Source organism: Pavona decussata, unplaced genomic scaffold, assembly GCF_977016875.1.
Source record: "Pavona decussata unplaced genomic scaffold, jaPavDecu1.1 SCAFFOLD_391, whole genome shotgun sequence".
In the NCBI taxonomy this organism is placed as follows: Eukaryota; Metazoa; Cnidaria; class Anthozoa; order Scleractinia; family Agariciidae; genus Pavona; species Pavona decussata.
This window is the reverse complement of record NW_028145763.1, coordinates 242501-268443: the sequence shown is the minus strand read 5'-3', so window position 1 is coordinate 268443 and position 25943 is coordinate 242501. Positions and strand designations below refer to the sequence as shown.

Below are 25943 nucleotides of genomic sequence, written 5' to 3'. Positions count from 1 at the left end.
CTCGTTAGCGACCACCCACCGTAAGCGACCACTTCGTAAACAACCGTTTACGAAGTTTCTCTTTCTCAGTTAAATACTATTTCAAGAGCTCCGGCTCGTAAGCGACCACCACTCAAATTTCTTAAGGCACCGCCACCACTTTTTAGGCCAGAAATTTGACAAAATCATTTGTTTTCTGTTTCCGGTAAGCGACCACCCAAGATAACCCAGTTGTGTTTTGAACTTTCCGTACATTTGTCTGTAAAGCGAACCAGCCGTGAACTACTACTAAAAATAGCTCGCGGGAAAAAAATACAGGACACGACTGGACGCTTTCTGGCACAGCTACATCCCCTTTTTTCGATGTTTTATGAAAATCATTTGACACCAGATTTTTATACAAATACTGTTGTTTCAAGCCTGTTTGCCTACTCGTCAAAATGGCGTCGAAAACCGTGATCAGGCCTATTCAGTGTTCTTTCTAAAACCTTATACAAAGTTTCAGGTGATTTAATTAACATGAGACACATGTACACCCTAGTGTACTTTTCCCGAAACTTGTTGCATGTGAAAAAATCAAATTAGTTTCTGTATGTTTCCCTAATTTTAGCTGGGGTTGTGTTTTCATGACGCCGGATGTCTCGGAGTCTTCAGGCTCTTTGGTCAGCGGGGCAACGCCGGGAAGACTCTGGGGACGTCGAATTTTATTACCGCAGGATTTCTGCGGTAAAACAATGGAAACCGTCACGGAACAGCCAATCAAAAAAATTGAATTTTATCGATGTCCCCAGAGTCTTCCCGGCGTTGCCTCGCTGACCAAAAAGCCTGAAGACTCTGGGTACGAGATTGAACCGACGAAGGAACCGATTTCAGCAAAGGCTTAGATTGCCAACAGTTAGGGCCAGGAGAAGAAGAGCAGAGGGATATTTTTTTCCAATCTCAATTTAAGGAAGATATGCGGCAGAAGAGAAATCGCATGGGTTCTTGAGAGGATAAACCGGATCCGGAAACCGGGAACCGGGAACGGGAAATGGCAGTCTAGAAACGAGTGTACAGCGGTAATCCCTATAAGAATTCAAAATAGGCTATTTGATGCAACTTAAAGAGCGCTTTTAAGGTTTATCTTAGTTTTTTTTTTTGACAGATATTCAGGGTTAAGTTTCATAACAGGAATAAAGAATCCCACCTCAGGAAAGATTTGAAGCTTTTGTGAATCTCACCCCTTCGTCGAACAGTAAATTAGTTTTAAATTTCACACTAAACTTACTGATTTTCCAAGAAAATTTCTCTCCTAGCTAACGACTCAGTTTTAAATCGAGATTCGAAGGAAATTGAAGCATTCGGCGTATATTTATAAAACATATTAACCACATCATATAATGGGTCTGTTTTTGTATGCATGGCTTTCCAACCAATCTCTCGCGCGCGTTTAGTGGCACGAGCAACCAACCCACGTAACAAACTAAGCCTTCGAGGGCAGGTGTGTTCCATCAGCTTGGACTTTCAAAAGGTTCAAAGCGGCATTGATCCAAATTAATCGCGAACTAGATTGTTCCCCCAAAACGTTTTCGAATACAGTTTGGCGTGGCAAAATGACAAAAGTTTCTTGGATTTATTTTCAAATAGGTAGGACTGCGCGAACGTGTGTAGCGGCTTACGTGTCGGCAAAAATTTTGCGTGTTTGAAGACTGCCTCATCGGTGTTCAGACTCGATCTGTTACCGCCTCGCTACTTATCTGCTGATAATGATAATGAGGTTAGGCTACACAAACACCTACATACACTAACCTTGCCAAAAGATGGCAGATTTCAGAAAGGAAAAAAGTCGTCCAAACAAATCGTAACAACCATTGCAGAAACAGGAATACTGTGCTCCATGACTTCGCCTAGACGACATTAAAATAAAAAAAGAGCGAATTCGTCTAGCGTCTAATCAAACGGCGACCTAACGTTAAAAGCTTCCCTTTCATTTCAGTATTTCAGTAATGATAGTAATAATAGTAATAATAATAATAATAATAACAATAATAATTTTTTTTAAATAAATAATATAGTGGAACTACGTAAAACTAAAGTGATTGACAGTATAAAAGATGAAGCAAATGAAATAATAAAAATAATAAACAAATCGTAACAACCATAGCAGAAACAGGAATACTGTGCTCCGTGCCGTAATAATAATAATAATGATAATAACTTAAAGAAAAAACAAATGTCATAATTAAAGTTACAATAGTATTCTTATTTGTAATAAAAGAAATCATATGATCGTATTATCACTAAAAATACATTTGGAAGTAAAATTAAGAATTAAAAACAACTCTTAATGAAAATATATGCGGATAATATCGGCCATTAAAAACAACCATTAAAAACAATTCGAAATAATAATAATAATAATAATAATAATAATAATAATAATAATAATAGTAATAATAGTAATAATAATAATAGTTATTTATTTTTTAATTGTTTCCATCGTGAGGAACAGAAGTTTTAGTATTTAGATTGAGGATTTTATGGATAGTAAATAGCCTAAATAGTTTTAGAATTTAATTACTAGGATCTTTATGATTTGGAGTTGGGATTTTAATTGTAAGGACTTTGGTCGTTGCATTGATTGGCTACGGCTAGCCGCCAAATCATTGTTTAGGATATCTGGGCATCCAGAAGTTTTTACTGCCATAATAATAATAATAATAATAATAATAATAATAATAATAATAATAATAATAATAATAATAATAATAATAATAATAATAACAACAACAATAAATCACTTTTCTTTTTAAGTGTCAATGCATTTAGCGTAGAGCACTAACTGGGTACACTCCTGATGTATGTAATGACATCGAGGCTGGGAATCGAACCCGAGCCACAGTGGTGGGAGGCGTGTGCTCTCACCACTGCGCCATGTCTGCTTCCAACTAAATCAAGCATATCATTACGTGATGACCTCGCTATAAATGTTGATGATATATATATGATAGAATTGCATTTCAAAGACAGTACCGTTTAGCATGAAAATTTTGCGGGTTCTAATTTTTGCGGATTTTACGGATTGAGCTCGATCCGCAAAATTTTGTCCCCGCAGAAAATAACACCTGCAAAATAAAACGCCGCCGCCTTCAGTCAAATTAAAAACTCCGCTAGTGGCGCTTCTGCAGCGGCCTACACAGAAGTGCAGAATTTCAACTGAACAAGAGTGTTATTATTATCGACTGAGTCTGTCAGTCATTGCGTTACAGTAGGGCATAGTTTTCCATAATTTTAGCAGGCCGCTCCCAATTAGGTCTCGAAAAGTTATATATGCTACATATGCTAGCTGCATCTTTCACTCGAAATCCCCTCTGTATGCCTAGAAAGGTTTCAACTACGGTAATTCAAACATTCATACTGCTTTCTTAAAAAATAATGTACGGTAAATGCGGTAAATGCGGTGGTGGCAAACCGTATTAACGAAACAGTGTTTGGCTGCGAATGGTAGGGGTAGGCTTTTTGTTTTGTTGTTGTTCAGTCCCTTTGCGCAGTAAGGTATTAAAGTGATATGTCTCTAATATGTAATTAGAGTGAGCTGTGACTTAATTGACCGTGCAATAAAACTATTCAGGTTTCTTCCATCAAAATATTCTGCTACTTGAACCAGAGCATCGCAAAAATTAGTTCCCAGCAGAAATTTCAATCATCTCGAACCGCAAACATTTGTTCCCGCAAATCACAAAAAATCGCCAATCTGCAAAATAAAACTCCCGCAAAATTTTCATGCTACACGGTATATTGATAGGGGTAATTTATAGACCCCCAAATAATAAAGTTAGCTTTTTTTAAAAAAAAAAAAAGGGCAAGAGAGCCTTGCTGAATTATAAACTAAACTGGATTCACAAAATTAAAAAAAAGGCGTTTCTTAATGGAGGATTTTAACAATGACTTAATTTAAATCCAACAAAAAGAGACATGTTAATAATTTTCTGTATCAATTGTTCTCGTCCCCATTCTAACAATTAATAACACGACTAACAAGGATAAGAAAATTAAGCGCAACACGTACATCTTGATAATATATATGTAAATCACATGGTAGAAAGTTATAAAACTAACATACTTTTCACTGATCTTTCTGATCATTTATCTGATCTTTCTGATCATTTATCTGTGTTTCAATTAACAAGTAGCATATCAAAGTTATCGAATAAAAGAGAAACATCGATTTGACCAGGATATAGACAAATTAATGAAAAAAACCTTTGCATCGACTGTGTGAAAATTTAGAGAAAAAAAAATGGCGTGATGTTTACGATAGTGATAACACAACATTCAAGAAGACTTCAAGGAGTGCTCTTCACGTTAACTTTCTTTCTTTCTTTCTTGTAGTCGAAGTTTTTCGGGTCGCGATTGTGCACATGCGCATTGGACGATGATTGTGTGCTCGCGATATGATGGCTTTGGTCCTCGGAGAACATTTTTTTGGTGAGAATTTTTTTTTTTAAATTTCTTTCACTAGCTTGCAAAATATTTCTTTGCCCCAGTTCTCTGCCCACGATTGTTTTCTTATGCAAAAGGTTTGCAGGAATTTTTGGATGTTTGCCCAACCCCTCAAACTAAATAAGATAATGAATTATTCGCTGCGTGAGAACGGGAAAAAAAAGTACTTTAATTCAGATTATTCTGCAAGGACAAGAACACGCTGTACCTTGTGAAACTAAAACGCCGGGAAGGAACTGAGTGATAACAGAGTAAGTAATAGATGAGAATTGCTTCTCGTCGGAAGAAACTTTGTTATTTGCTTAGTGAACACACAGAATGATATAGGAAGACTTAGCGATAGGCTTTCTTTCCGTCGGGAGTTGCTTGTGGCAAGTCTAGCTTGGGGCTAAACAAACATGGGGTAGACAAATATTCCGTGACTGCTTGACGTATTTTTACATGGATGTCGGATGTGTATATTTTGAAAATCGTGGGTGTGGTCGGAAACATTTAACTATAAATACTTTACCTTCCTGGGGGTTGGAAGTTTACAGGTAATTCGTGGGGATAATATAAGGAATAGGGCAATAAGAAACCAAAAAGCATATTCTCTTGGATGTCTCTGAAGGAACACTGTAGAGTAGTAAGTAAATGATACATAAGGAAGGGCCCACATTCTTTTCCACTCGAGGTCCCGTTCTGCGCTGTGCATGCTACTCGGAGTAACGGAATGGAAGCCAGGAAAAATAAACCCGCGAAAATTACACCAGCTAGTTTTGTTCACACAACAATCCTAGTGTGGAATTCTTAGCCCCCGCGAAAAACTAAAGGAATTCGGGAAGCGACAACTGGCCAACCATGATCAGCTCAATAATAAATCTACGTGAATTTAATATTAGTGCTACAATTGAGGGCATTGATAACAACTGGCATAACACGACAGACACGTCACGATTGGTTTGGGTTGACAGAATGTACACGGGCACGTAAAGTGTTAAAACTATTTATTTTTTTTAATTTAGAAAAATCAAGAATCCTTTTACAGAAGGTGAATTCAAAAGCCTATAATGGTCACGAATCTACTGCTTAAAACTGTAAAATGTCTCTTCTTTCTTCATCGTTGTCATGGCTTCATTGTCATCATTCTCAAACTTCTCATCGTAATCATTAATGTCATCGTCGTTATAATTGTCACGACCGCACGATGATTCTTATCTGACGCCTTGATTGTCATCGCCGTTATCACCTGATCCGTGTCGTCATCATCGTCTCAATCATCATTGTCACTGTCGTCGCCATCTGATCACCATCCTCATCGTTATCATCATCAACTCCTCATCATCATCATCATAACTACTGCAACTATTCGTAAGGCCGCTCACATGTAATCATCTAGAGGAGGTTTTTCCGGCCGTTCGTAGCTCTTCTCACCAACGAGCCCCGCGAATTCGGTAACTTGATCTTCCTCCGGAGCAACAGGGTTCAACACGTCTACGCAACCGTCTTGCTCTTCATCTTTCGCACATCGAACATACTCATGGATGCCTTCCTCAAGATAGCTTAGTGGCGAAGAGCCTTGAGCCAACAGATAGAAGTGAAAATCTTTCAGATCGAACTTATCACCCAGTTCTTTCATCGCGTATTCTCGCAATTCAATAATTTTCAGTTGACCAATCATGTAAGCTGTAGCTTGCCCAGGGTCGCTCTGATATCTTGTGACCTCTTTTTCGGCGGAGTCACTTGTATCCCAGGCAAAATCAGCAAAGTACTTGAGGGCCTCATCTCGAGTAAAGCCTTTATAATGCAGGCCTGTGTCCACAATCAAGCGAAGAGCACGCCAAATCTGAAATTATTTGGAAGCAAATGAATATTATGAAGGAAGAAAGGGAGGAAGGGAGGAAGGAAGGAAGGAAGGAAGGAAGGAAGAGAGAGAGAGAGAGGGAGGGAGGGAGGGAGAGAGGGAGGAAGGAAGCAAGAAAGGAAGGCAGGGGGGAGGGAGGGAGGGAAGGAGGGAGGGAGGGAGGGAAGAAAGCAGGGAGGTAAGGAAGGAGGCATGGAGCCGAAGAAAGGAAGGAAGGAAAGAAGGAAGGAAGGAGGGAGGGAGGGAGGGAGGGAGTAAAGGGAGCGAGGAATGAAGGAAGGAAGAAGGGAGGGAAGGGAAGTAGGTAGGTATATAGGTAGAGAGGGAGGGTGGGAAGAGAGAAAAGATCGAGGGGATGAGGGAGAGAGGGATGGATGAATGAGTGAATAAATAGAGAAGAAAACTAGAGGAATGGAGGGCGAAAAGACTGGCTTTCAACACAAGGACGACGAAACAAAACAAAATACAAATGAAAGCTGGAGCAACTGAACGGCAAGAACGAATATATTGACGAACCCCACTTTGTTATTTCCTCTCACAGGTGATACGCGCCAAAAAATACTCATTTGGGAGGGTAAGAAAAACCTAGGTTCTTGACTGCCACGGATGAATGAAGAGGCAGACTGACGGAGGGATAGATAAAGTAGAGGATAAATCATTTGGGCTAATGAGAGAAAAAGGAGGGCAGACAGAAAGGCAGAAAACAACAAAAAAATAATAATAATAAAAAATAAGCCGTAAGTAAATAAATAAAGTAACATCCGTACCTGCCACTTGAGCATCCCGTACTTTTGAAAAGGTTCATTGTCGTACACGTTCGTCTCGCGGGCTATCAACGGATTTTCCGCGTACAGTGCCCAACCCTCTGTGAAAGACGTATAATATGTAGAACTGTCGAGCCAACTGATCACACCGCCACAACTGTCACGAAAATGCTCAACAAGGCCTTGAACCTAGGGATGATATCATAGACAAATGCTTAGCATTGTTTACAGCTTCTCTCCGTAATTCAAAGCAAACAAAAATTGATCTCTCAAACCAACCACAGCCAGCACTAACTACAACGCAATGCTGAGTCAAACAGAACTCTGAGCAAATATAACTTATTGTATTTAAGGACGTATTTTTTCACCGTTTGCGCCTATGTCGGAAAAGCAGATCTTAGTAACGCCTATTGAAATCCAAAAAGAAAACATGGGGTAACCACGTCTGTTTCAGAGATAATTAAACAAACATTAATCTAAATTAGTCTTCGCTGAACGCATGCGCTGTAGCTATACATTTTGCAAAAGGAGGCATCCTCCTTTAAAAGCTTCCAAGCGCGGGTAAATGAGTGTGCAAAGCAAGTCACGAGTCACGTCACGCATGAAAACAATTGAAAATGGACCCACTATAATAAAAGCAACGTCCGTAACCTCTAATTAATTAAACCTAATCGACTTTCTTCCAAAAGGCAAACTAAAACCGATCGATCTATCAATAATTATTGTTCTGCCATTTCAGTATGGAAATCATGAGACTGAACCGGAATAACCCGCTCCAAAGTATACGCCATTAAAAATATAAATCTTTCTTATGAACTGAACACTTTTTAACCTTCAAACACTGTACCTAAGTTTGATACTTGGCGGGCATCGACGTAACCATGCCGAAAACTGCGGTGCTCATGTAGACGGAATAAGGTCGAGACCTTGTGACTAGCAATGAATCAGACATGGGCTTAAGTCTCCCGGCGCAACTAGCTAGCAGTTGCATGAGTTCCTGAACGCTTTAGTACAGATCTCTGATCTTAGTTGCCAATTCAGCTATAAATCGCTTACAAGGTTCTAATCACTATTAGAACAATAAATTTGGCGTCTTTTGGTTGATCGTGTTTTAATTATTATTTGTATCATGGGAGGTGCCTTGCATGGGTCCTCGCGTCCCGTTCGCACCTGCCCTTTTGACCTTATCACTTTAAATCACTATGCACATATTTTTTCATTTCTTTCTGGCTGTTTAAGTAATGGTCAATAAAGCTGTTAAAAAAAAAAATACTTCAAATTTGGCTCCACTAGTCTAAACGATCCATACCTCTGTGTCACTGGTGCAGGGGCTGTCTTCCCTTTTGCTCAGGGAAAGTTAAGCGAGAAAAGCGCGCGAGAGCGAGCGAAAATCGCATGAAAAGCGCACGGAAACGCAACGCGCGGGAGACATTTACATGCGCACTCGACTGTTCTTCTTGTGTGAAGGCCACCTTACCTGCGTGTGATGTCCAGGTCTGGCTTCATGGGCATTCACACTCCACTCCTCAAATATCCTTGGCCTATTCAGGAAAAATGGGATGTTGTAATATGCTTTTCTGCTGCAGTCTTTTGTACTTCGGCTGTAGCTCTGCGCACCTTTAGATGGATTAAAGTTTGGTGCCATGTCAACTGGGCAGTTAGGCGTGGTGTGTTTAGGACCAGAGAAATGAAACATCTTTACCGTCTGAGGGTCCAGCATACTCATCACCTGTTTAAATAGTAACACTCGATCAGTACCTGAAATAACAGTCCATCGCCTTTCAAGCGATCATCAGCAAAACAATGTTGTGAAGATTAGAAAACAACTGGTTAGGGGACCGTTCATTCCGTTATAAGGAAGGGCTGAAAATTAACAATCATTCCACGAGACGCGTTGGATAGGAAATTATAGCCAATCGAGTTGGCTACAATCATTCCTTATCCAACAAATGTGAGTTATTAATTCTCTTGCTTAAAGGGGAAGTATCATGGGGTTTTTGATATCTTTTGTTAAAAATGATCAAATAAGACCTTCAATCACCTGCCAAATAATTCTAGAATAACGAGAGGAAAGAAATCAACTTAATTCTTGAAAGAAACAACTTGTGATCTGTTCTAGCGCATTTTGGAAACAAAAATGCGAGAACTTGAAAAACATTAGCCTAATATTTTTCAAGTTTCAATCCAAACCGGCCAACCCTGTCTCTGGCCAGAGGCACTAATCGACTTAACAAATCGACGGCAGTTTTCTATGGTCTATACTCTTATAGACCATAAAATGACGTCAAAAAATGTTCAAAACTCAAGTGGAACCACGAGCCGCAGGCGAGTGGTTTCACTGCCAAGTTTTGGACATTGTATGGCGTCATTTTATGGTCTATAAGAGTATAGACCATAGAAAACTGCCGTCGATTTGTTTTTTACAATAACATGAAAAATGTACGAGCGGAATTGGCTATTTTTTTCGTTGAGAAAGCGCGCGCGTTACATCTGACGTCATTTTTATTGTCTGTACTGTTATAGACAATAGCTACGAGCCAATCAGCGCGTGGGAATTTGGACAGTTATTGTAAAAAGTTTTATTGCACTTTTAAAGTGGGGTGATAATTTTTTAACAAACTTGACAATTATTTCGTTGTTTCTGCTGACAGTCAAACATTTTGGGGTTTTGAAATGACAGCAAATTTTCGTGATACTTCCCCTTCAAGTCAAACGTCTGTGCCGTTACATCAGTTGCAACGTTAAGCGTGACTGACTTTTCCATCAATTAACAAGTAGCCTTATAAATTACCATTGGAGATACATAAATACAAATCCAACAACTTGGTCGTGCCCAATGTTTTTGCGCAAGTCCTGTCTCAAAACACTTGGGTGACGTAACACTGTTCGAAAAGAGCAGGGGCCATAGTCCTTGGTGTGGTGGTCTATCTGTATCTCTGATTTCATCTGTCTTTTACATTTATGCGTGGGTTGGGTGGGTGGGTGGGTGAGATTAATATATGGACTGATAGTCGCTGCCAGTAGCGCCTTTACATGCTGACGTCCGATCTCAACCCCACAGAAGAATTGTAAACCGCCACGAGACTATGTGATATGTGCAGTATTTAAGCACTAGAGGACTTTTTCCGTGTTTACATAGCCTCATCTAAACACGAGGGGGGTTGGGAGAATTCGAGACAGTTATGCAAACCCGAGACGCAGTCGAGGGTTTGCATAACTTTCGAGAATTCTCCCAACTCCCCGAGTGTTTAGATGAGGCTATGTAAACACGGAAAAAAAGTCCTCTATTGCTTTTATAAAATATTTCTACAAAAATAATTCGACAAATGAAGGGAAAATTTGTTTATTTATTTCTCGATTGAAAGAGATGTTCTCAGTACACGCTCTGGACAATCATTTTTGCTACTAGCCAATGAAAACGCGCATCTGACAACACATGAGCCAATCAAAATTTGTGTTATAAAAGTCAAAATCAAGTTGAAATTTGTGGCAAGCGTCAGCGAGTCCCGTGTTGACGGCGATTTCAGCTTTGAATTCTCATGAATCTTACAGAAAAATACCGAACATTCGGTGAAAACTAGAAGAAATGTTCAAAATATACGATTCTGAAAGGAAAGAACTTCAAGATGAGGAGTTTTTTTTAAGCTGAAAATGAATGTCATTGTGCATGGTCGCTCTTGAATTGCCCGATGTGGCAGCCTGAGATAGCCGAGAAGTCGAGTCGCTCATCGTGCCTTGTGAAGTTTTGCTGTTTAGGAATCATAGCACAAGCAGCGGATCCAGACTGTGAAGTTGTTACTGGTAATAGTAGTCGTAGCAGTAGATTATTACACTGAGAAAGTCACCTCAAGGAAATTACATTTTATACAAATTTGACAGCCAAACCACGGCAAACGGCCGTACAATGCAAAGTTTGATTTGAAACATTTATAGTCTGTAGCATATAGTTTTGTGTTCGTTTTCGTGTACATTTTTTGAATAAAGAATGTCTTTTAGAGAATTTTATTGTGGTACTCAGATGCAAAAATTACCTTGAAAAAAGTTTACTGCATATTTGTTGCATATTTTGTCGTCTTCACTTGAGCTCCCTCGACGAGGTCGTCTAGCGAGGCAGGCAAAGCGCAGTGGTTCCTCTTTCTTTTGCTTTTTTTCCCTCGGGTTCAGGGGGGAGGAGATGGGCAAATCCCGATCAAAATTTTGGGAAATTTTTCACCATTTCCTTAACAGTTGTACTTGAAATTACTTTGCGAGTCTTGCGAAAACTTTGAAATGTTTTCAAATTGTGCCGGGAGACACAGAAAGCATGACGTCACAACCGTGTTTACATACTCTCATCTAAACACACCTATCGACCAATGAGAGCGCGCGTACTATCTCAAATATTTTATAAATAAATATATTACAATGCTTACCCGTCGAGCCTCCGCAAACCATTTCTGCATGGTTTCCCAGCGTTTTGGGCAGTATTTTATCGCTCCTTCCACAGAGCTGCAGAGGTCATGGGCGTTTTTGTCGGACTCATTTGTAGGAAACGGCTTTTCATTGAAGAACATGTCTGACTGGTTCAGTCGCTTGATGAAAAGATCCTTTGCAGTTTCATTGTCCGCATTACCCGTGACGCTGCGTGCGATTTCAAGAACCTGAAAAATATAATAATTATATTCATGAGGGAAAGTTAGACGGATTTGCCTACTAGCAACTAATTGACTACACTTTACTTAACCTTGTCAGGGTGCTGATTCCAAGAAACAAAAAAAAACTTGGGAAATTTGTGCGTCAAAACAGCTGAGATTTGTCAAGTCCGTTTCACATAAAATAAAGCAATCCACAGAAGCATCTTATAAACTGCACGAGAATGTTTTTCACTTAAACATTATGAGGAAGACCTTCTCAATACTTCGTCTTCACAAAATGACCTCCAGTTAGCGCACGCTTTGGTTTATTAAAGCGGAATTTCCATTACTCTATGGAACACTGAACTTTTTTTCTTGATTACCGTAAAAGCCCAAGTTCTATAAGGCTTAGCTGAATCAGACCGTTAGCTTCTAAGGCGAAATGGTTTTTCCCTCGTTTACCTAAGTGCCCTCTTTCAGAGATGAGTCTCATCTAAGTGTCTAGCTGATCACGTGCTCGTACTGGGATGATTTCATCAGTGGCACTCAAAGGTTCATTTCGCTGGATATCTGTTCGAAATGCCTTTTAAAATCGCCCCAGAAAATTCGGATGAAGTTTTAAAAAATCGAAATTTTTCTGCGCCAAAATTTCGGATCACTGGAAAACTAAAATCTCCCTTTCCAAATATGTCGTTAAAAATGCGAAAAAGGCAAGCTGCGATTTTTGTGAAGCCAATAACAGTTTGTCAGTAAAGCTTCCACTTCCTGAAAGTTTTCTGTGACTTAAATTTTCAGTTAAAGCATCCGATGATCTTATGATACGTTAGTTGGCTGAGAAGAACAAGTTTTCGGTGAAGGTATGGTTTGACGATGAAATCCTTGACGGTTTTTTAGCCTAACACCTTTGAAATGATTTTTGCGTAAGTTTCAGGGAAAGAAGTATAAAAGATAGTTTGAAAGATTATTCATATACCTTTTTTAATTGTCATGACGTTTCAGAACGTTAATTGGCTAAGAAACCTGTTAAAGAAACCATTATCATTATTATTATTATTATTATTATTATTATTATTATTATTATTATTATTATTATTATTATTATTATTATTATTATTATTATTATTTTAAAAGAAATGATTTAGAAATACATGAAACAAGAAATATGAGTGATAGGAACCGACCTTTCGATGCATCTATGTTGGGTATACAAAGGGCCACCTTCACACGCGCGTTGAGGGACACCGTCAAAAGGCGTCATCAATCTGCAAGCATTACTACAAAGAACATAACACTACTGTTCCGAACAATTTCTTAGCACGCTTCAATGTAATCAAGAAATGCATGAACAAATTTGACTGCCTTGTCAATGAAATGCTGTATATTCAAGAGCTTAAACCAACATTGAATGTGCAGTCCGATCCTCTTCGTGCTAAAGTATTTAAATAATTAGCTTGCCGCTATGTTATGCAAATCGCTTCAACTTAGCCTTTTTACAAACCGCTATTTATCATTAATTATGTAACCTTGAGAATGGCGCAAGATGCACCGAAACGTCGGTTCCTATCACTCATATTATTATTATTATTATTATTATTATTATTATTATTATTATTATTATTATTATTATTATTATTATTATTATTATTATTATTATTCAAGTAAAAATAAACGATAAAACCGAACAACGTTTCGGGGTCGCCATGACGCCATTTTCAAGTTCGAAGTGATAGAAATAAATCAAGTCAATGTCAGAAATAGTACACCCCGATTTTATCGTTTATTTTTACTTGTATATGTATAACTAAACCTTTACTTATTATTATTATTATTATTATTATTATTATTATTATTACAATGTCTTGGATTCGCGCCAAAGTCTCATTTGCACTCCTGAGATCTGCGCTGCTATGCTTAAGAGGCTCACGTTGTACGCGAAGAGCACCGCTGAAGATTGCAGATACCGACTTTGAAATCGATAAAAACCTGGCTAGATTTTAGATTTTAGGATGAGAACGAATTTCTCAGTTTTTTTTTTTCTTTATCTTTTCTTTTCTTAATTTTCGCAATTTTAGCTGGACCGTATTTTAACCTCCAAATATAAATTTTAGTGATGATGCATGAATTGTAAATAGGTTTTTAATAGTTTTAATAGTTTTAACTTGTAAATATCGATTTTGCTCCGAATATTTCAATAAAGTTTTATTATTATATTATATAAAAATTATTATTATTATTATTATTATTATTATTATTATTATTATTATAATTATTGTTATTATTATTATTGTTATTACTGTTATTATTATTATTATTATTATTATTATTATTATTATTATTATTATTATTATTATAATAGAAGTATAAAACCTCTGGATGCCCAGTTAATAGTGGAAAAAACATGCATAAGTTTGGCGCGATTGTAGCGAACTTTCACTCTGCAAAATGGGGTGTAGTTCTAATTTATAAATATGGTTACGAATGTTTGATTTATTAGTTCATAAATAAAGGTAAAGTGGTCACCGTAAAGATATTCGAGTCCAAATATCAATGTATGAACAAGAAAATGATCATTGCAGCTATGAAAGCAACTTATGCAGTCCCGAAAAGAAAGCCTAAAAAAAACTCTGGCTTGAACGGGATTCGAACCTATGAACTAAATTTAGGTCCTTGGTTTGAATTATGAGATTTCGACTCATAAGAGAGGGGCCTTATTTAAAGAATCGCAGAGTGCACTTATTTTAAGGACGAAAAGTTACGAATCATTTGAAGCGCGGAAAAAAGCCAGATCAAGGCGCCAGCACACGGGTGAATTTGTCTTCTTCACTTAATATCATTGAAACATTTTACGTTTTCAAAATTATAAACACAACTGAGGTCAATTTCTGAAATCGTTAAGCCTTGAGAAAATGGATAGCTTTTGGGGGTTTCCATCAAAGCGTTGGACTAAAAGAAAGTTCAGAGATGGTCAGTGGACAAGCAGTAAATTTCGATTTATTGCACGTATTAATTCTTTTATTTATAATTACAACAGTCCTCTAGTACAAGAAATCATTGCTTTACGAAAAGCTTGAGTTTGTTGCAGTTCACAATATGACAGCAATCGGTATACGTCAACTTCATGTAATATAGCTTCAGCTGAACTATCCGGCCGATATGATCATTTCACAAGTTTTAAATTAAAGATATTTACAAACTTCATGATGTGAACTTTATCACAGTTTTTAAAAGTTATGTTCATTTTCATTTTGTCTTCTAATAAGTGCAATCATTGCTTTACGGATATCCTTACATCTCCAGCAATAAACTATTGGGTTAGCAAGTGAGTTTATCATAAGAAAATAATAAATTAAGGGCTCAAAAACTAGTCGAGCTCCTAGTGCGAAACCACTCTTTCGCCAGAAATCTAATAGAACTGCTGGCAAAAATGACAAAATCACAAAACCAATAATTATGCTGGTGGTTTTCCAAGCTTTCTTTTCCTTTAGAAACTTTTCCGCGGCTTCTCTCGAAATCTGTTCAGTTGCAATTTTCTTTTCGTGACGTCTAGTGACCAGATAAACAGCAAAATGACAGTACGCAATTACCAAGATGCTGAAAAGAATCACAACAGCGGCAACCGAACGAGGAAATGTAGAATAACTTAAAATTCTGGAGAGAACATAAAACACGACTAGAAACCAGCTAAATACAACAGCTATCGTTAACCGCGGTTTTGTCAAAATTTCATGGTATCGGAACGGATATTTTAATGCGATAAAACGCTCAAAATTTATTATTACCAAATGAGAAAAGGACAGTAAAATTGGGAAAAAAAATGCCGGATACATTTGATTCACAAACCAGTGACAGTACGTATCCATTGAACCACCACTGAGAACAAAGATCTCCCCTGCAATCAAACCAGGCTGAGTAACAGCTCCAACAAGCACATCAGTTGACGCCAAGCAGGCTAACAGAATGTTGTACGTATTCTGTAATCTTCGTCTTGTTTTAACCACCACTATAACCAACAGATTCATTGCAATGATTACGGGAGAGCATGAAGCGTTGAGAATTATCGAAATCACAGTGGAGACATAGTTTGCCGTGAAGAACTTTTCGTCTTCGAATCGGGTACAAAATTTGCTCACCACAGGAAGTTGGGCTGCTGAGTCCGTGGTGTTCATCGAGGAACTGTTTTGCCAGTTCAACATTATATTGAGTTCCACAGTGGAGGTTTGTAAGTTATGTCAGTGTCTGAAAGTTAGAGCGATAATTCTCTTCTGAGATGTCAGCTAGTTTCCTTTTAAGCGTGCTGTTTTATCGCGGTAATCTTTGATGAACGCACGAATTGACGATCAAACGATTGACTGTTTTAATTAAATACCTTTGAAATTATTTTTTTCGTACAATTTAATGAAGGAGGTATTAGGATATATTTTAAAATGTTAAACATGCTTTTCTTTGATTATAGTGTTTCGACAAGGCAATTGTTTGAGGAAAGCTTCCTTATGAAACGGTTCAATAAACCATTTTTATTATTATTTTTATTTACATACACACAAACTTTATTTTCACTCGAATTTTAGAGTAGCTGATAGCTACTATCTTCGAGCAGGATTAAAAGAAACATACAAAACGAAACATCAAAAAGCTAAAATAAAATGTGAACTAGAATGCTAGAGATCTGATAGTCTTGACTATAACGATTAACATGTTAAAATTTACAACCTCCCTCTTAAATTTGTTCATTTCCGTGCAAATTCGTATTTTGTCTGGGAAGGAATTCCACAGCTTTGCAGATAGTTATCTAAAAGATTTCAAACAATGGGTTGTAGTCTTGGTTAAGACAGGGTGAGCATGTTTATTATTATTGTTTTTAATATGGCAGTACTGATAACTGAATTTCAGGGGTAAAAGGCACCTATTTCACAGCGGTTTTCAGTGAACGTAGGGATTGACGATTAAACATTTAATGGTTCAAACCTAATACCTTTGAATTATTTTCGCATAAGTTTTAATGAAGGAAGTATTCAAAGATATTTCAAAAGATGATTCACAAATGTTTTCATTCTTTTTTCTACGTTTCAACGCGTTAATTGGCTCAGAAAGCTGCAGTAGATAGTGGAAAAACATACACAATCTTGGCGCGATTTTAGCCAACTTTGCCTATGTAAATTGGGGTGTATTTCTAATTTATAAATATGGTTACGAATGTTTGGTTTATCAGCAGAGTTCATAAATAAAGGTAAATTGGTGACCGTAAAGATATTCGAGTGCAAATGTCAACATTTGAATAAGTGATCGATGAATGCATGATCATCGCAGTTATGAACGTAACTTTTGCAGTCGCGAACAGGAAGCCTGAAAAAAATTCAGGCTTGAACAGGATCCAGTCGAACCTATGACCAGGTGATGTGTTTGAATTATAAGATGTTGACTTGTGGAAGTCACTAAACTTCGGTTATGAAGCTTTTTGCCTTAAAACCTATATTTGACGTACTTACCTGCTAGCAGCCTTTTTTTTTCCAATGACCGTCTTTAGAAATCTCTTTTTTACACGAGCGGTTTCAGTTGATGGAAAATCCCGACCAAAACTATACAGTTTTTGAAAGCTTAATAAATTTAGCTGATTGTTACTTTGTGTTTAGAATGTTCAATCCGAAAAAGAAAAATATCAATTGAAAAAGTTGACAAATTGAGTCGTTTTGATTTGATCTGGTTTGTTGAGTTCACGCGCTTAAAATTTCGAATCGACACATTACTGATTAATTTCATCCCCCAAAACTACAGTTTTTCAATCGTGGCTTCGTGAAAATACGCCATTATGAGTAACTTTCTTGATATTTTAATAACTTCTCCCAGCACTCTTACAACAAAAGTATGGGGACAAGATAGGAGAATTTGTTATATGATAATAGGGGCTAAAGGGCTAAGCAAGACAAAAATATGGCAAACTTTACCTTTATTTGTACCTTCTAAGGGTGAAAATGAATGTCATCTATGCCCAAAAAACGAGATTCTGGTATCTCTAAGCTAAAGGGGTTCCTTTGAAAATTTCTGACTAGCGCCCCAGTCACTTTTCTATTGAAGGCCCCCTCCCCCCCCGCCCCCAAAGGATCCAGCAATGATAGAGCGCTTTCGACAAGTATATCCAGTTATCAAATATGTCTACGATTTTAACTAACAATACTGTCGCACTAAGATATAATACCATTCATTTCTATCATGTAGCCGGTTTTCGCCTTTTGCTAGAACCTAACTACAACGTACAAGTGCCAATGTTAAAGGCGCTCTGCGAGCAAGCTATTTACAGCTTCTTGTTACAGTTTAAATCGACCCATAATTTCGGGTTACTAAAGTTCAACTGGAATCGCGAGAGCTTAATTCAGCCGAATTCAACTGGAATACGAAAGAAATAGCAAAATGTATCTTGTTGGTCAGCTATATATATTTTAGTTTTCAGTTACTTTTACTTGGCTTGTGTGAAGATGGGCGTTTGAACCAGAATCAGTTTTCAGTCACTGCTGCATTCGCCGTGAAAATCGATTCAACTAATCCGAATACAAGCAGTCGAATTTACTGACAAACTACGCCGACATAACTAATTGGTTGGATTAACTTCGGCTCATGTGAAGTAAGACGTTTGACGTTTCTCAGGTGTTTTGGACCTCAAATTTCCCACCAAGTTTTAGTTGTTGCTAAGAATCAACACACTGATTGGCTTGATAGAAGTGCATTGGATTCGTTGCAAATAATTAATCCGTCGTTTATTGGTAACCAAACGTGATAAGAGAATATAGAAAACTTTGTCCTGGAGTGAGTCAAGGCAGTTCAGTCCAGACCAGGTGACTGTCAAGCCATGGCTGTTCGAGAGTTTTTTTGTTTCAATTGATATTCATTAATGATTTACTAAACCAGAGAAAAACAAGAAGATCGTAGTCGAAAAAAGCGTGTTTTCTCAAAGAAGCAAGCAATCACGTAAAATAATGATAATAATAAAAATATATTAATTTATAAAAGGTATGAATAATCTTTTAGCATATCTTTTAATACTTCCATCACTACACCTTAAGGAAGAAAAAGATAATAATTAAAAAATATATATCAATTTAAAAAAGGTGTGAACAACTTTTAGCATATCTTTTAATACTTCCAACACTACACCTTACGAAAACATAATTTCAAATGTATTAAGTTAAAACCGTCAAGCGTTTGATCGTCAATACCGGCGTGCGCAAACGTTTGCCGCTATAAAACAACACCATTATAAGGAAACAAGCTGACAGGTCACAAGAGAGCGATCACCCAGCTTCCAGACACTGACAGAACTTACAAACTTCAACTGTGGAACTCAATATAATGTTGAAGTGGCAAAACGGTTCCTCGATGAACATCACCGACTCAGCAACCCAACTTTCTGTGACGAGCAAATTCTGTAACCGACTCGAAAACGAAAATTTCTTAACGGCAAACTATGTCTCCACTGTGATTTCGTTAATTCTCAACGCGTTATCCTCTCCCGTTATTATTACGATGAACCTGTTGGTTATATTGGTGGTTAAAACAAGACAAAGATTACAGAATACGTACAACATTCTGTTAGCTTGCTTGGCGTCAACTGATGTGCTTGTAGGAGCTGTTACTCTGCCTGGTTTGATTGGAGGGGAGATCTATATTCTCACTGGTGGTTCACTGGAAACGTACTGTAAATTGATCGTGGCTAAAATCTATCCGGTGGTTTTGAGACCCATTGTACTGTCCTTAATTCATTTAGTGTTAATAAGTTTTGAGCGTTTTATCGCACTAAAATATCCTTTCCGATACCACGAAATTGTAACAAAACCTCGGTTGACGATAGCTGTTGTATTTAGCTGGGTTCTGGTCGTGCTTTATCTACCCAACAGACTTTTGTCTCATTCTTTGTTTCCTCCTGCCGTTACCACTACCCTCGCTCTCCTTGGCACCTTAGTAATTGTATACTGTCATTTTGCTGTTTATCTGGTCACTAGACGTCACGAAAAGCAAATTGCAACTGAACAAATTTCAAGAGAAGCCGCTGAAAAGTTCCTAAAGGAAAAGAAAGCTTGGAAAACCACCAGCATAATTATTGGTTTTGTGATTTTGTCGTTTTTGCCAGTAGTTGCATTAGATTTCTGGATATTCACTGGTTTTGCACTAGGAGCTCGACTAGTTTTTCAGCCCTTTATTACTTATATTCTTATGGTAAACTCACTTGCTAACCCAATAGTTTATTGCTGGAGATGTAAGGATATCCGTAAAGCAATGATTGCGCTTCTTAGAAGACAAAATTAAACTGATGACAACTTTTAAAAACGTTGGTAAAATTCATATCATGAAGTTTGTAAATATCTTTAATTTGAAAGTTGTGCAATGATTATATCTGGATAGTTCACCTGAAGCTAGGTAAAATGAAGGTGACCGCATACCGATTGCTGTCATATGATAGACTGCAATAAAGTGTAGCTTTTCATAAAGCAATGATTTCTTGTACTAGAGGACTGTTGTGATTACACTCGCAATAAATCGAAATATACTGCCTCTGTAATGACCATCTCTAAACTGACTTTCTTTTATTCCAGCGCTTTGATAGAAGACACCCCAAAGCTTTACATTTTCTCGAGATTTAATAATTTTATAAATGGACCTTAGTTACGTTTATACTTTTTAAAACTTAAAATGTCTTAATGATATTAAGTGATCTGATCATTTTCCGCGCTTGAAATTATTCGTAACTTTTTGCCTCAAAGTCAGTGCACTCTGTGATTTTTTAAATATGGTTCCGTTCTTGTTCAAAAATCCCAAAGTCGTTTTTTTTTTTATAGCTAAGGAGCCTCTCTACAAAGTAGCTTACATTACAAGGTTAGAACTTATAAAAGAGTAAGAAATTGAAAAACGCGAATTCGAAGTCGAATTTACTGAAGAACTTCGCATACGCCGAACTTCATTAAATTGAGTTCGCCTCATGTGATGGGCGACATCTGACGTTTCTCAGTTGTTTTGCACGGCAAATTTCCCACGAAGTTTTTGTTGTTACTAAGAATCAACACAGTGAGAGGCTTGACTGAAGCACTTTTTAAAATACAATCGGCATTATTGTATCAAAGTGTTTTAGTAAAACACCTGCTGTGGGTGTTTTGAACAGCTTCAATAACCGTCCTTGATCAGAGTATCTCAGAGAAATTAACTTATTTCTTTTCTCCTTTTATTTGTTATTTTATTTCTATGTTCTTATATACAATGTAAATACTATATCCAAGTGTAAATAAACTGAAGCTATAAACTGTAACTGTTTCTTTTCCATAGTATAGAGAAATTTTACCGGGCCGGGTATAAAGATCCGTGATTAATTTCGTGCCGATTGGACAACATGCATACTCATTATGTTCATTGAATTTTTGAAGTACACTGAATTGGTTGCTTTTGATCAAATCCGTCGATTGTTGGTAACCAAGCATGAAAACTGAATGTAGACAACGTTGGCCTAGTATTAATTTCGTGCCGATTGGACAACATGCATATTCATTATGTATGAGTTTTTGAAGTACACTGAATTGGTTGCTTTTGCCGGATCAAGTCCGTCGATTGTTGGTAATCAAGCATGAAAACTGAATGTAGACAACGTTGGCCTAGTAGAGTTAATAAAGCCAGTTAACTCTAGACCAGGTGACAGCCAAACCATGGGTGTTCGAGATCTTTTTCCCATCGAAGCCTGATTTTAAATTCGGAACGAAAAACCCTAATACTTTTATATTCTAAAATTATTACGCCTTGAGAAAATGTATAGCTTTTGGGGGTTTTCCATCAAAAGCATTGGAATAACAGAAAGTTAAGAGATGTCATTGGACAAGCAGTATATTTCGATTGGTTTCGAGTCTCAATTCTTTAATTTACGATAACAACAGTCCTCTACGAACGAGTTTCATTGCTGTACGAAAAGGTAGACTTTCTTACAGTTCCTAACCTGACAGCAATCAATACGTCAACTTCATTTAAGCTAGTTAAATTCTGAGCTGTTTAATTAAATGGTTTGTTAGCTTTAAAAAAAATCCAACTTTAGGAACTGTTGAAGAACAACGGAACTACATTTAAAAAATCGCAGACTGCACTCAATTTGAGGACAAAAAGTTACAAAAAATATCAAGCGCTGAAACTAACTAGATCAATGCCCCGGCACACGCCAGAATTTGTCTTCTTCACTTAAAATCATTGAGACATTTTACATTTTGAAAATTATTATTGAGCCTTGACAAAATATATGGCTTTGGGGTTTTTTTCTATCATAGCGTTGGAATAAAGGAAAGTTAACAGACGGTCATTTGAGAAGCAGTATATTTCGATTTATTCAGCGTGTCTTAATGCTTTCAGTTGACAAAATATATGGCTTTGGGGTTTTTCATAGCGTTAGAATAAAGGAAAGTTCTCAGACGGTCATTTGACAAGCAGTATATTTCGATTTATTCAGCGTGTCTTAATGCTTTAATTTATAATCACAACAGTCCTCTAGTACAAGAAATCATTGCTTTATAAAAAAGCTTGATTTTGTTGCAGTTCAAAATATGACAGCAATCGGTATGTCAACTTTATGTAATCTACCTTCAGGTGAACTATCCCTATATGATCATTTCACAAGTTTTAAATTAAAGATATTTACAAACTTCATGAGGTTCACTTTGACAAAGTTTTTAAAAGTTGTCATCAGTTTCATTTTGTCCTCTAATAAGCGCAATGATTACTTTACGGATATCCTTACATCTCCAGCAATAAACTATCGGGGTAGCTAGTGAGTTTATCATAAGAAGATGATAAATTAAGGGCTGAAAAACTAGTCGAGCTTCTAGGTCGAAACCACTCAATCGCCAGAAATCTAATACAACAGCTGGCAAAAACGACAAAATCACAAAACCAATAATTATACCGGTGGTTTTCCAAGCTTTCTTTTCCTTAAGGAACTTTTCCGCGGCTTCTCTGGAAATCTGTTGGGCTGCAATTTGCTTTTTATGACGTCTGGTGACCAAGTAAACAGAAAATGACAGTATGCAATTACCAAGGTGCCAAGAACAGTGCCTAGAATCTTATTACAACGTACAAATATCAATATTAAAGGAGCCCCGATAGCAAGCTATCTACAGCTTCTTGTTGCAGTTGAAGTTGACGCAAATATTGGATTTATAAAGTTCAACTGCTGAGTGAATCAATCGCGGAGAGATTAATCAGCCGAATTCTGCGAATTCAACTGGAACACCAAAGAAATAGCAAAACTTATCTTCTTGATCAGTTTTATTTTAATTCTCAGTTTCTACATTTACTTCTCTTTGGCTTGTGTGAAGATGGGCGTGCGAAAAGTCCAGCTATTCTTCGCAGCTGCACCCGCCGTGAAAATCGATTCAACTAATCCGAATACAATCAGAACTACGCCGACATAACTAATTGGCTGGATTGAGTTCGGCTCATGTGAAGTACGGCATTTAAGGTTTCTCAGCTGCTTTGGACCTCAAATTTCCCACTAAGTTTTAGTTGTTGCTTGAAACCAACTACACGGACTGCCTTGACTGAAGTGCATTGGATTCGTTGCTAATAATTAATCCGTCGTTTGTTGGTAACCAAACATGATAAGTGAATATGGACAACGTTGGCCTAGAGTTAGTCCAGGCAATTTACTCTAGACCAGGTAACCGTGAAGCCACGAGTGTTCGAGGTTGTGTTTTTCGCAGCAGCGTGTAACAAAATCAATGCCTGATTTTAAATTCTGTACAACAAACCCTAATCTTTTTAATTTTCGCGGAGTCTTTAATTCGAAAAAGATGAGCGAAAATGGATGGTCATATTTCCAGTTTTCGCGGCCAAAATTATTTCAATCGATAATCGTTAATTGACGTACAAAAGCAGAGAAACACACAAACATTTTAGTCGAAAAAATTGTGTTTCCTGTAATAATTAAAAAAGCATTAATTTAAGAAAGGTGTGAATAATCAATATCATGTTAAGGGACTGGTCAGAACGTTTGTAGACAATTCTTCCTTAAAAATTGTAAAGTGATCCTACGTGCATGGATCGTTAACTTAACGCTTATGTAAAGTTGACATACTTATTGGTCATATTGTGAACTGCAACGAACTAAAGCTTTCCGTAAAGGGACAAGTTAGAAGACATTTTGATTGTAAATTAAAGAATAAAGTCACGAAAAACATCGAAATAAATATCCTACAATTAAACTGTGTCATGAGTGGTTGCACAAATAAGAGAGTGGTGTAAATTTTGTCATAGAAATCAAACAACGTTTAAGTGTTTAACTACGTTTAAGTGTTTCCTTGAATATACTGCTTTTCTAGTAACAACCGTTTTTGAACTCTCTTTTATTCAAACGCTTTGATAGAAAACCCCCAACAAGCTCTGCATCTTCTTTAAGGCTTTTTGTAAATGATAGTTTTAGAAGTCGATTTTTGCCAATAATAGAAAGATTTAGTAATACGTTTACGGGCAAACGGCGAACGGCAGAAATGACCACGTGAAAATTTTATCTTACATTTGGCGGTTGCTGTTTTCATTTTCTCAGTAAAATTGAGGGTTTTTTTGCGTTAGCATTCAAGGATAGAATTATTCTGCATTATACTCATCTGTGAACTCATCTTTTCAAGAAAAGGTTAACGGGAATTTGCCGTAAGCGTGATTCTAGATCTCTCTTACATTTAAAACGTTATTGTAAGGTGTTTAACGGACTATGCATGCAAATTAACCCTTTTGCTTTGTTCTAGTTCCTTTCCGAGCTTGTCCGGCCGATTATGGAAGCAACGGTTAACATCAGAGATGTTTTATCGCATGTTGCTCTCAAAACCAATGTCTTAAACTTTATTTGGCTTGGTAAAACTTCAATGACCTTTAATTCCCACACTGAGTTTGATGTTTTTGAAGCTGCCTTACAAGAGAGCTCCGTCATAACTCATAAAACACTGCCGCTTATTTTCTGCCAACTTATTCTAAGGGAGCATGTCCTTATTACAAACTTATAGACTCTCTGTGCAACGGCATACTTTCGGCACGTTTGCTGCTATGTTGGAATCGATCATTACTCGGACGAGACAATGGCGAACGCCTAGTTTATTAGAGCAAAACTTGTTTTAATTTTCAGTTCTGCACGTAAAACGCAGGCGTTCTTTCATCCTGAGTCGGTCTTCAGTCTTTCTTCGCTGCTACACTAGCCGTGAAGATCATCAGTGACTCACTCCATCCGATCCGAATACAATCAAACGTCAAGCTCTATGCAATTGGCTGAATTGAGTTCGGCTCACGTAAAGTGCCGAACGTTTAACAAGTCTCAGCTGTTCTAAAGCACAAATTTCCCACCAAGTTTTTGTTGTTGCTAAGATTCAGCACAGTGAAAGCTTTGATCGACAACAAAGGTTGACTATGTAAATGAGTTTTTGAGGTGTGTTCGATATATCCGTAAGTTATTTTTTAATAGTTTCTCGGCGTTGCATAAAAACAAACTCTGATTTCAAGTTCGTATAATCCCATTGAACTTTGATTTACGTATGCCTTGTAACTTTTCCAAGTAATTCTCTTGGTAACGGCACTAAAAATAGCCGGTGACATACTGAAAACTGACAGACCCTTCAAAAATATATGACTCGACAGTTGCTTTAACTTTTTTGTCAACATTTGCTGAACCAAATGTTGAGAACGTTTAATTAAATAGGTCGTTCACCCATTGTCGAAAGTTTTGAGATACAGTATGTTGAAAGTTTGTTGAAAGCAATGAATTCATTTTAGAGCCAACTCTTCGCAATGAATTTCTGAGAAGTTTTAAGCCGACTGTTGGCCTGCTGTTGAAACCGCCGGCATAGCCTCCACAAAACATCGTTTTCACTTTCAACATTTGCCCAACATTTTTTCAACAATATTGTTCAAATGTTAGACTTTCTATTGTGAACGTTACCTCCGGATACAGTTTCTGCAACATCGCTTTGCCAAGCTCGTGTACCTCATCTGGCGTCTTACTGATGGTCGTGAAGAACGGCAAGATCGATTCGTACGCCTTCGTTCCGTTCAGCGGTTCACCGGTCGGTAGTTTCTTAGTGGTAGTTTGACTTGTTTGGCTTCCACTGGAGTAAACATGAGAAAGAGGGAGCTTTGCCAAGCCACTGGAGATTGAACTTGGAACGCAATGCTCCAGATTTTCTGTTTCTAAGAACCTGGTGAAAGAAAACGCATCGTGATTAACTCTCTAACGGTTTGTTTCCCGCATGGGAAAAATACTGCTAA

At 37.4% G+C, this 25943-nt stretch overlaps 1 protein-coding gene across 1 annotated transcript in view; it reads right to left on the bottom strand.

The window, feature by feature from the left end:
- Positions 1-5446: 5446 nt before the first annotated feature.
- Positions 5447-25943, bottom strand: part of LOC146451214 (uncharacterized) — a 29195-nt gene continuing 8698 nt past the window's right edge. Inside the window, exons 3-7 of the mRNA XM_085099276.1 lie at positions 25618-25873; positions 11481-11708; positions 8546-8797; positions 7072-7257; positions 5447-6286 (exon numbers count right to left, since the gene is read on the bottom strand). Of these exons, the coding sequence (XP_084955402.1) occupies positions 5822-6286; positions 7072-7257; positions 8546-8797; positions 11481-11708; positions 25618-25873 (1387 nt within the window). The 3' untranslated portion in view covers positions 5447-5821. The remainder of the gene's footprint in view (positions 6287-7071; positions 7258-8545; positions 8798-11480; positions 11709-25617; positions 25874-25943) is intronic.